General features: G+C 32.9%; 1 protein-coding gene across 1 annotated transcript in view; it reads right to left on the reverse strand.

The window, feature by feature from the left end:
- The window catches only part of LOC147077801 (uncharacterized), a 52,835-nt gene that overhangs the window by 23,563 nt on the left and 16,243 nt on the right, over positions 1-13,029 (reverse strand). The window contains exons 3-5 of the mRNA XM_085960796.1: positions 3,774-3,897; positions 2,762-2,869; positions 1,201-1,287 (exon numbers count right to left, since the gene is read on the reverse strand). Of these exons, the coding sequence (XP_085816922.1) occupies positions 1,201-1,287; positions 2,762-2,869; positions 3,774-3,897 (319 nt within the window). The remainder of the gene's footprint in view (positions 1-1,200; positions 1,288-2,761; positions 2,870-3,773; positions 3,898-13,029) is intronic.

A 13,029-nucleotide genomic window follows, 5' to 3' on the forward strand; every position in this document is an offset into this window, starting at 1 on the left:
CAGCCAAATAAATTTTTATTTTGTCAAACTCATATTAAAACATTTATTTCGTCAAATAAATTTTTGTATCCATTACTTGTTGAGTTGAGATTTTATTTTTATACGAGGGTTAATATCCGGGGAGGGGATAGATACAGGGGTTACTGACCTAGATTATCCTAGAAAAAAATATTTATATAACGTAAAACAAAAAAATTGTTTGCATTATCTATGTAATATTTAGGTAGATCAACTTTTATCAAAACGCCTTCATGTTTTATTAACAGCAACTACAAAAATCAGTCAGTACACATTTTTTTTGGCATTCATTATAAACTCATTTATGTAAATAGAACCACAATCATACTGCGAGCTGTGTCAATGACATGATGTACACAATGTACACAAGACCTTCAATCTAACTGCATTTATTTTGCAGAAATCTATTTACGATTTCACACAATATGTAATGATCTATGACTTCTAAAACGCGCCAAAATAATAATAAAAAAAACAGTTTATAAAACAATTTACAAAAACCGAATATTTATTGCAAAACAGGGGTTTATCAGATAGTAGAAATGGGCAAATTGTTCTAATTTGAAAATAAAATATGATAGAAAAAAGAAACTAACCAACTAACCAGTTTATGCTGGACACCCAATGTAAAATTAATGTAAAATATGATAATGCGTTCCATACCGAAAAACATGCTCAATTTTTTTTATTTGTAACGTTTATTCAATGAAAATTACTTATTATTATTTATGAATTTATGACAATAACTAATTCTTTTTTACTAGTTAGCTGTCTAGATACATTTGTTTTGGTCGACGCTTCAAAATTTGGTGAAAATGTGACACAGCATTATCATTAAATAAATTTGTAACGCCCATAGCCCCTCCTTATTAGGGTGATGCTTCTCAATATACGACGCAACAGTTTCCCATGCTCTCACCATTTCTGTTATTGCGCCAGAAGATTGTTGCTTTGTTACCTTCTCCTCCTCCACTGACAAACTCTTCTTCACAACTTCTTGCTGTGAAACACGCACGCACTGATGCGGAATGTCCCGGCGCACAAGTCAGTGACAGATCTGCCGAATTTTATTTGTTAACATATCGTGTCCTCACATATGTCACTAAAGTGTATGAAATATACAATTATAATAGACAGTTTTAATGATTTGTCTATAAGAATCAATAAAATTTTGTTATTTACCGAAATCGTGGTTTCCGAATACAGCGCAGTGAGTTCCGATTTCATTCAACACTGGTACCATCTGTTCTCCCTTTGTGTATGTGCTCACTGAAAAGAAGATTAATGTAATACTCATTATATTTATATGTACACAAGACACAGAAACACTACGTCTCGTTGACAGTTACATGTTATTGTAACTATGTTTATTAAACTACACAGAGATTTTAATAATCGTCAGTAACATTTTTAACAGCATTTATTTTATGTTTGCTGTATGAATAATTTGATAGCCCCAATTAAATCCAAAACTATCCGGCATATTTTGTACAATATTCTTCCAAAGTTATCTATTTGGACAATAGCTTCGGCGGCCAATTGTAAACTCACTGTCACTCAACATAATCATGAAAAATATCATTAGTATAACTTTTTTTTTTCGACCATGTCCGATCCTAATAATCAAATCAAATCAAATTTATTTATTTTACATATAATGAGCATAACAAATTACAAATTCAAAGCGTTCACGACATGACATAAAATAAGTGTTAACAATTTTTAAAATAAAAATACAGAGAAAGGTGACTTAATAATACAATATGGGCTTCCACACGGTGGAGGTTTGTATTAACAGATTTTTGTTTTTATGAGAAATGGATGTCAGCCACTTGCTCAATCTATTAGGTCCATACTCTGACTCATACACAAATTGAAAAACAATATATCTCAGTGAACACACAAGAGACTTCAAAGTTAGATATTGGTTGGGTCAATCATGGTCGCTTTCATCCCTCCCACCTCAATCCCCAGTTATTGTCACAGGACCAGGCGACCAGCAATTACGGGTAATCAGTCAACCGTGATTGAATAACATTCAGTTACCTCAAGACAGCGGGTGTGCCTAAGCTTGTTATAGCTAGACCGTCACGAGTAATTCAAAGCACATACAGACTGATTCAGAAAGTTAAGTGCAGACTACGAGCATGTACCGTGTAACCATCTTGGTAACCATAATTCTATTTGAGTCTTCGTGCAAACTCCGTTAATCAGACCATCTGTATCCGTGTTACCGGCACAAGGATGTCACCTCATTTATCATATAATTCATCAAAAGTGTACCATGCGAGTTCACGGTTCTTTTATGAACTAGTGGAACTAAATTCCTAAATTCTCCCCGCTTCAGCATCTTAACACTGCATTACGTCCGCCCCCTGCCAACTCCATCGTCAATGAGACGCGATGACGTGTACGCCAGCTTATAGAAATCGGAGTCTACTAGGATGTGAGGGCATGCCCCAGGGACCAGCTTCAGCCAGACCGCAGAACATCATAAAAGGTCAGTGCCTGGCATCCTACATGTCAAAGCACCCCCGGCATCAAAATCCACCATCACCATCATTCCACCATTCAATTAGTCTTCTATGAAAAGCGCAACCAGATATTATGTTGCAAAAATATGCCAGAGTGCAGTTGTCTTCATTACATTATCTAGGATAATTGATTTTGAAATTGATAAAATTAAAATTTATTTGTAAATATGTTCACTATAACCGAATGATAGATTTGCATTGTAACTTACGCATGCTGGGTGAAAAGATATCTCCGCTGAAGAGGACGAGAGGGTTGAGATGTGAGAAGCTCTTAATGGCCGTGGAGAAACGAGTGGCGCTGCCAACAGGCTCAGTTTCTAGAGATAAGACGAAAATAGTACAATATTTATTAATCTATTTAAATAGTGAGGTATTCAACTTTACGGTGTAGAACGCCATTGCAGTGAAGACGATCTCTTGATCTGAGCGACCTTTAGGGCATTCTCCGCTATGAATCTCGGTCTAATAAAGTTTGCTGTCTTTATGCTTCATTCACATTATCAATGATTGATCATGGATTGACAATTATTGCCAGACTCTTTAGTCTAAATAAACTAAATTAAAAGTATATTCTAATAATAATTATAATAACTAATTAAAGTATAGTCTAAAAAAACTAAAAAGATCGTGTAAATCAGAGCTGTTAACGGAACCAAACCTTGAGAGCCAAATAATTAATTTTGAACCGGTTCTGGACCTAATGCAAAACCTTGAGAACCCCGAACTGGAATCAAGCCCCATAAAAATGTTAGAGGTTCCGCATGTTATTAAAAATGTTTAGCAAAATAAAAAAATTTTACTGTAAAATATCTGTATTATTATAATATTCTTTACTAGTTGACAATGTCCATTTGAAGTGGACGAAACTGGTCCAGAATAATAAAGAAAAAGTGGAAGTGGTTACTAAACATCGTGTTTTATTTAATTATTAATAGGTACAATGCATTTCCATCATGAATTTACAGTTAGCACCATTAAATATGAATATCATACCTTTCCTTTTCGAAAAGGTACTCAAATCCAATGAAGTATAATTAGATTTTTTTTTGAAGAATACAACCGAACACCTTGGGTTTTTGTATTGGAACCATATTTTAAAAAATGTAGTGGTTCGACAGCTCTGGTATAAACAACAATTTGGCCGATAGTATTAATAATTTTAATTAACTTCTTAATCTGGAAAATATGGTCCCAATATAAATTTAATTAGGATAGACTTACGCGTGGCTTGCTCGATATTGTAGACATCGTTGAAGTGTAAAATGACAACCGCGTCTTTAGTCATGGTGCTGCCCCCTAGGGAAGAAACCGCTCGGCGCCCCGCCTGGCGAACCTCCAATGAAGCCTGACAACAATGGACCACAAAAATTAACCATGTCTCTTGCTTAAAATTCAGTATGTTGTCTTTGAAATTGCCCTCAGCATGTTACCATAACCCTAATTATATGAAAAAATTATTCATTGATTGCACTGGTATAATTGTGGTAATTAATTGTAATAATGCAAAGGTTAATTTTAGTCATCCCTACACAGTATACACTATAGAACCAGACTATCTAAAGAATCATTTTGTTTTATATAATATACTTCAATACATAAAATGTCAAATTTTACTTGAAAAAAAATACAATATAGTAAAAGCTTGATTATTAGGAATTGACTATGATTATCAGAAAGAAAGAGATCATGAAATCTTCAAACAGTGTGCAAAAAAAATTATTCTTGAAATAAAATGTTTTTTTCTTATCGTCACTGTTCTGGCAGAAGACACTAATTCGAAAAAATGATATACTTATTGAGTTAGTTATACCAAAATGTTCCTTATTTCAAACTTTACCGTCTGGAAACCTTCTTAATAAATAAACAGTCTTTATTTTAAAGTCATCCTTTTTACGATTACTTAATAAACTCACATGATAGACCATTTCAAACATTTTAACAACTTCAAAGTCAAATTACTCAAAACAAGTATTCTCCAGTTAGTGTGTTCTGCCAGAACAGAGACAAATTATAGAGTAATTGTTTAGGTTCATACAATGACATCACACGATTTTCGATATTTTTTGACACACACTTAGTCACAATTTTTTTACCTATCTGTCTAAATTACGTCACAATTTTGAACTGTCCCCCCCATTCGTTAAGAAACAAATTTGTTGAAAATGGTCGATAACAATATTTTATTCACATAAATAATATTTATATTTATTGTTTACAACCGCCCCAAACTCTCTAATCAAAAATCACATCATTATATCAAACCCCTCATGCGGTGTCATACATGGACGACCCCTTACCCGGTCTACCTTCATCGCACAATAGGTTTAAGTATATAATACACGTTATATTGTATTCTAAATTTTATGAAACAATATAATACTATTTTCTTACACAGCAGTTAACCATGCACAAAAATTATCATTATTATAGATGTACCATCATAAATCGTCAGGTGTTTATAACTAAGCTAATCACAGTATAGAAAGTTTTGAATGACATGTCAATAATCGTCAGCATGTGGCGCCCTCACTCAGCGGACAATTTATACTGGCGGATATATGAAGCGCCTAGTTTCAAAAGCCCCTAAAACGGTTTTTCAAAATTTTTGAATTAGACATGTATTTAGATGGATATTTTTGTTACCTATACGTTGGCCAAAGATTGAACTTTAAAAAACGCCAAAAACCGTCAATATGTATGATCAAAAATTAGGATAAATTTCAAAACCCGCTAAAATGGTTAGATGTGCTTTTCAAATACCACTAAAATGGAAACCCAAAATACTCTATAAAATGTAACGAATTAAAAAATAAATATGTAAAGTTTACAGATTTAATAGATATGATTTATTCTCATTTTTCTCAAAACTACCCAAAATCGTTTTTCTCATTTTTCTCAGAACTACCTAAAATCGTTTTAGGGGATTTTGAAACTAGGCACTTCATATAACTAAAAAAATAAATTAGTTTTTAATATCAAATTTTAAATAAACAAATATAATAATGGGGATACTAGAGATGGTCTGGTTATATGGGGATGTTATCAAAGTATTTTTTAAATTTACATCAATATAAAATTATTTCTCACCATAAAAACTTTGATGGCCGTTTATTTCACACAATAATAACAAATACAATAAGCTGTAATATTGTATTATGATTAACTACATGTGCATGAATTTTAAAGGCATTAAGCACTGGCTGAATAAAGGTTTAACCGTAATGTATCAGTGCGACTTCTATATAATGAATGGCCTACAAGTAATCACAACCATCTAGAGAACTAAAAATAACTGTTATTTTATATACATATCAATACACTTATCCTCGTCCTCCCTCCTTTCCGATTATTACAAATTCTCTTTCAATTTCATGTACATCACTATGCCGTCCATTAACACTATGTACTGTGTTCCAGTAGGGAAGGGTGGAGGTACACTGTTAAGATCCCCCATAAATAGTGTACATTAAACTTTGTTAGTCATACGTTTTTGTTTTTATTGAACTAAGGCTACAATTTACGGATGGTGTTTGTTAGCTTTTAAAAATCAATTAAGCCCTGCCTAAACCAAACCATAAGGGTTTTGGTATATTTTAGGAGATACGACAAAATTGTGCACACTTTTTCATACATACTTGTTATCGTTGGATTAAGAATACATATTACAAATATTGCTGGTTCATTCTTTTAAATTCATTAAGCCCTGCCTAAACCAAACTATAATAGATAAAAAAAAAATATTATATCTATAAAATATCTAAAATTATGCAATTAAATCATACATAACTTTGGAAATTTTATAGACGAGTATTTTCTGACTAATATCTATTATGGCATAGTTTTCGCAAGGTTTAATTGAATTTTAAAAACTAACCAACACCATCCGTAAATTCGAGGGCTTAGTGTCAAACAACACTATCTACAAAAGTGCAACTTAACAGGAGAGCCAAAAATCGTTATTTTAGATTCTTGTAACTTAACAAGGGAAATGTTTATTTAAAACCTAATGTTAATATTTTATAATTTATTGTGTATTGTACATTTATCTTGCTAATGGTAATGTTAAAATTTATAGTGATAGTTTTAAAAAAATATGAAAACAAAGGTAACTTATGTAATTAGCGTTAAACTTTACTGACGATTTAATAAGAAATCAGAAAAGATTGACATAACGTTGTTTGACTATCATGTAGCCGTAAATGTAAAATAACGTTATCTCAAAAAAAAAAAAAAAAAACACTTTTTTGTAGATAACGTTGTCTGACTTTAAGCACTCGAATTATAGTCGTATTTCAATGAAAACAAATACATATGACTGACAAAGTTTAATGTGCAATATTTATAGCGGATCTTAACAGCCTACCTCAACCCTTCGCCACTGATGTGTTCTGTGTCGGTCACTATATAAAAGTTGCACGTGTATAATATATATTATAAAAAAAAAACTAATGATAAATTACATGACAACATTCAAAAGCTTTGCAGTGCATTTTAATATCAAAGTGAGAAGCGTATACAAGGTGTAAATAAAAATAATCTGTACAAACTAAACTGTTTCTTCAACACAATATAAAATCAATATCGATGATTGGTTATTTTTTTTTTTTGTATAATTTGATTTGAAACTATTATCACTTTATGTTTGAGTAACAAAATCAACGTCTCGTTCACACAAACAATGTAGGAATATTGTTTGATCTATTCCTACAGCATGGCTTGTTTACTAATGAAGCAAAAAAGCCTCACTCCGTGTGATGCGATAAAAAATTAACAATAATTGCGCGTTACCTCACCAAATTACATTGGCCCACTTGGACAAACGTGTATGCAACATTTTTTTTTTTTACATAATTTACCAGACAGCCTTGACTATAATGATTTACTTCCTGCTCTGATCAATAGTAAAAAAAATATATATAAAAAGCGGATTTGTGTTATCTATTTCAATGTGTCCATCTTATAAATTTAGAAGGTGAGTCAGTCAAGCCATCCAATGCAGATAGCAGTAAATAAATTGATATATTAGCATATTTTATTAGAATTTATGTAAGTAAATTAAAATTCTAACGACATAAAAAAATTAGACACCCGGGGCTTGTCTTGTTCAACAGTCACAATTGATTTTAAAAAGTAGTTTGTTCTCAATTTGAAAACTTTTAGATCACTTTCCAATGTATGGTTAATTATAAAACCGCCCACGCACTGTGTGAAACATGGTTGGCTAAAAACGGCCTGACACAGAAATGTCGACCAAAATTTGATAGATAGTCTACAAGCTTGTCATTTTTGTCAACTGATTACAAAATTGTCTTTCACTCTTATTAGTAAGTATTAGGAAAGTTTCTTGAACTACATCCACAATAAGGAAATAATTAACTTCCTTTATTTTGTTAACTGTCAATTCATGGTGGAACTGCATTGTATTGTTGTTTTTATTTAATAAAACGCAATTTTTTTTATAGTACTTATTCCACTTTTAATTAATATATTAGGACCGGTTTCGTCCGCTTCAAAACAACAATGAAATAATTAACGATCAATTCATTTACATACTGTTTCAAGAGACAGTAGTTAACCTACAATTTGTACATTTCCATTAAATTGTACGTATGCAGTTGGCCATATTACAGTTCACCGTGAGCTGTTGTATCGGTAACTGATGTGTCGCAAAGTATTGAGATCAAATTCATGCCTAAATAAAACATTTAAAAAATACATAATAGAAACCACGGAAACCAATTAGAACTACAATAATATCGTATAACGTGCCTTTCAAATTAATGTTCTTATTGAATCTAATAAAATGGTAACATTATTAAAGGCCATCTCTTTCTGTTAAAACAGCTCACGATGATCTATGCTACGGCGATATGTAATACATACAATTTACAAGTAAACCAATTTGCTCCAACTACTGGAGAGCATATACTAACGATCCCTCTAATTTCTCTATTGTATGTGCGAATCATAAATTCATCTTAGCAGTAAATTTTGTACAAATAATTCTGTGCGGAAATATCCATCGGTTTTTTTTGCATAGATAAATGAACTCGTCTAATTATTGTGCCGCGAAAAAAAGTAATTATTTTTTACGTAAATTGCACAATATTCTTACAATATAAAAATGATATTGTATGGCAAACATACTATAATTTTGAATTTCTGAAATTTAAATAACATTGGTAATACAATACTTAATTAATAATAACTTAATAACTATAATTGCGTTAAGAAAAGGTGACAATATTAACTGTGGTCTCTCTTTTATACAATATCGAAATTTATTGCGTAACAGGATAGTGTGTTTGAAACTAAAAATAAAACAACATGATGACATTCGTCCTGTGAGAAATGAGTCTCTGACAAAACCGACAAATTTTGGTGGACGTAATAAAATCTATTTAGGCAAACAAAATATCGCATACTACTTTCTACAAAGTTTCTGTTTGCAGGGGTTGTTAACATTTGTGAGGATTTTTTTTACAATTGTCCGCGCACACCTTAAAACAGCGATGCTCAACCCGTAGCTCGTGAGCAACGTGTTGCTCGCGTACCGTTTTAATGTGGCTCGCGTATTCAGATTATGTATTAAGCGCGGAGTGTATGTCAAAAATCGGCAAAATTGCTACTCACTGTGGCAACACCTCGTTGGCAATAGGGATTGCAATACCGGTATTTCAAAACAGGTATTCCAGTATTTATCAATACTGAAATACCGGTTTTAAAAATCCAAAATACTAACAAAATTTTCGGTATAAAGAAAGCACACTCGTTTATGTTTTTGAAAATGAATTATAAGTTATCAAATCAAATTTATTTATTTTACATATAATGAACATAACAAATTATAAATTCAAAGCGTTCACGACATGACATAAAATAAGTGTTAATAATTTTTAAAAAAAAAAATACAGAGAATAAGTAATAAAATAAGAAAATAAGTAACAAAATAAAAGTAGATGGAAGCACACAGAGTGAACTTTGGTAGACCCTATCTTAAAAACTTATAAAACAACGTCCACCTAAATTCACCCTCACGTAAGTGGAATATATCAATATCTGAAGCGATTTCATTAAACATGGTTACTGCCCTCCCAATTGGCATTACTAATGGCAGGTTAGTTGTGCACCGTGGGAGAACACACAACGAATGCCCTCGATTCCTAAGGTAATTATCAGAGACACACAAGCCAACACCACCAAGAATGGCAGAGTTCACATTTACGCCGCGTATAAGTCTGAAAAAATATGTAGCTAAATAAAGATCCTTCTAAATTTTAAGCTACAGCATGTAAGCATCCCTAAGAGAAAATCAGTCGGATAGAGCCACGGATAATATCCATACAGCCGAAAGTAAAGGAGTCTTTTGGACTCTCTCCACCATAAGGCCGTACTTCAACTGTTGCGGGGCCCAAACGATAGACCCACTCTCAAGTCTGCTTCTAACTAAGGAGTTATAGAGAATTTTTAGTACCGTAACATCCGAAAAGACCCGGGAAGTACGCAAGACAAAGCCCAACATCTTTAGCGCCTTTTTACAAATGGTATCTATATTACCCAATGACATATTAAATGGACAACTCACTTCATACCCGGCGCGCACGAGAAATTGTGCATGAAAGTCATTCACAGATGTATAGGTAGATGTCACATGACCATATGACGTATCCGTTTCCATTATGCGATACAAGCTTCGAGAATTTATAGTAATATAACCTTTATTGTAATGGCGTATTAGTGTCATGACTCATTGCGTTAGAAACAGATTCTCGGTTACTTACGACTTCTCGGAGATTAGACGCAAGTGAGCCCAGCGAATCACAGGCGACTGACTGTCCAATGGTTCCTGTCATTCAATTGCATTGAATAAACATTCATCAATATCTTAAAATGGCATTTGATAAATAATAAATAATACTAACACATGAAAAGTGATATCCCATCTTTCTTGGAGTGTTTAGTAGATTTTTTTACAATTTTTAACTAGGCACATTGGCACTTTGTAACACAATAATAACGGTGGAGTCGAAACCTGACAGTCAGAAATTTTGTATGGGCAGACCCAGCGGTGTCGCCAGACCGCTTACAAGCAGAATGTTCATTTGAGCGTAGGATACCGATATTAAAATATGAATTTCGCCATCCGGCAGACCCGACACAAAGTGAGTGTCATTTTATTTTCTAGATGCTTCGTCCATATTAATGTCATTGATATTACCACTAAACGTCAGTTTACCGTCAAACGTAATTCCAAGATCTCTTACAGATGATATTCACGAGAGAACTCTGCCATGCATCGAGTACTGGAAAAACAATACTTGTGAGGCTTTAGTAAACGATAAAACATTGCATTTATCAATATTGAAGTCCAGTTTGTTACGCCTGTAAAAGTTGGAGTTGACGACAATCGTCCAAGGTGACAACTTCCATGAAGAGTTGCTGTGCTGCTAAAATGCCAATATATTGAGTGAATCCAACAGAGGTGAAAAATAATAAAACAAATTTCATCAAATATATTTATATAAGTAATTGTCGCGATGAATTATCATACGAGGGTGGGTCAATAAGTCCTTAGAAAAGCCGACAAGTGGCGCGACTAGTACTGTAAGCGGTTTGTTTTCATGCAGCGGCACTACCGATTCAGTATGCTGCGAAGTTTCAATCAGATTGGTCGGGTTGTTGTGTGTATTTCGTACATTTCAAAAAAAAATTTGCTTGTGGAAAATGGAAAAATGGAAAATGGAGAAAATTGAGTTTAGAGCTGTTATTAAACATTTTAATATAAAAGGGTTAACAGCAAAGGAAATAAAAAATGAGTTGGATTTAGTTCACGGCATATCTGCTCCTTCACTTGCAACTATTTATAACAGGTTAAATGAATTTAAACGTGGTCGTACATCAACAAAGGATGAACCACGCTCAGGACGTCCTGTAGAGGTGACTACACCAGAAATGATCAATAAAATCCACGATATGGTGGTAAGTGACCGAAGATTAAAGTTGAGTGAGATAATTGAGGTTACAGGGATCTCAAAAGGTAGCGTCATTTCTATTTTACATGACAAATTGGGCATGAAAAATTTTTCTGCAAGATGGGTGCCGCGTTAGCTCACAGTCGACAATAAACGCAATAGGGTGGTGGCCTCTAAAGCCCTGTTGTCGCTCATGCAACGCAATCCGGATGAATTTTTTCGTCGCTTTGTGACTGTAGATGAAACATGGATACACCACTATACTCCCGAGACGAAAGAACAGTCAAAGCAGTGGATTGCGAAGACAAACCATGTCCAAAGAAGGCGAAAACCGTAAAATCAGCTGGTAAGGTTATGGCTACTGTATTTTGGGATGCACGTGAAATTATTTTCGTTGACTATTTGGAAAAAGGAAAAAAAATAACAGGGGATTATTATGCATCTTTATTGGACCAGCTAAAAAACGAAATTGAAGAAAAATGGCCTCATTTAAACAGGAAAAAAATCCTCTTTCATCAGGACAATGCCCGTGTTCACACATGTTTACGATCAATGGCTAAAATTGAAGAATTGAAATTCGAATTGGTCGACCACCCACCGTATTCGCCAGATTTAGCCCCCAGTGACTTTTTCCTTTTCCCAAACTTAAAAAAATGGCTAAGTGGACAACGTTTTTTTTCAAATGAAGAAGTCATCGATCGGACAAATGCTTATTTTGAGGACCTTCCGAAAACTTATTTTTCTGACGGTTTAAAAAAAATTGAGAAACGTCTAACCAAGTGTATTGAGCTCCAAGGAGATTATGTTGAGAAATAAAAAAAAAATACAAAAATAAAAACTGTTTTAATGCTTTTTTCTAAGGAATTATTGACCCACCCTCGTAATATTATTTCGAAATAGAAAACATCCGTGACAAAAATGTTCAATTATTCTATAATTATTGATGACTGTACAAGCGTTGAATTTAAGAAGCTTTTCCTGCAGCCGGACTTATTTGCACTTGATGAACTTTTGAGGGCTTCAGTTAAAATTATCAATATATTCAAAATATTTGTTAAAAATCACGAGTTCTACAATTATGATCAATACATATCTTTAAATGTCAACATAATAAATGTAGGTTTTTGCTATAAAATAATATTTTAAAAAGATTTTAATAGCGTTATTTATTGATAAACACCTATTTCTGCTTTTTTAATGTTTAAGAAATACCGGTATTAAGGGGGGACATGCTCAGCGTAGGTCAAAATGGAGCTTTTGTTCTATTTTCAAAGCATGATCCTGGACATACCTTAAACGTTGTAGATAATCTATTTATATAATTTTGAAGCCTTATTATCCTTTATTTTTATTTTAAACATTTGATGACTGCATAAAGAATTTTTATTACATAAATTAGTATTCTTTTAAACCTCTCACTCTAATGTTTTAGAATATAGTCATATTTCAGTACATAAATGTGCAGTGGTGTTAAGATTATTTACATTTATCAATTTTTAAACGCA

Source organism: Rhyacophila brunnea, unplaced genomic scaffold (genome assembly GCF_057557595.1).
Source record: "Rhyacophila brunnea isolate RB1 unplaced genomic scaffold, BYU_Rbru_1.0 scaffold_12, whole genome shotgun sequence".
Classification (NCBI taxonomy): Eukaryota; Metazoa; Arthropoda; class Insecta; order Trichoptera; family Rhyacophilidae; genus Rhyacophila; species Rhyacophila brunnea.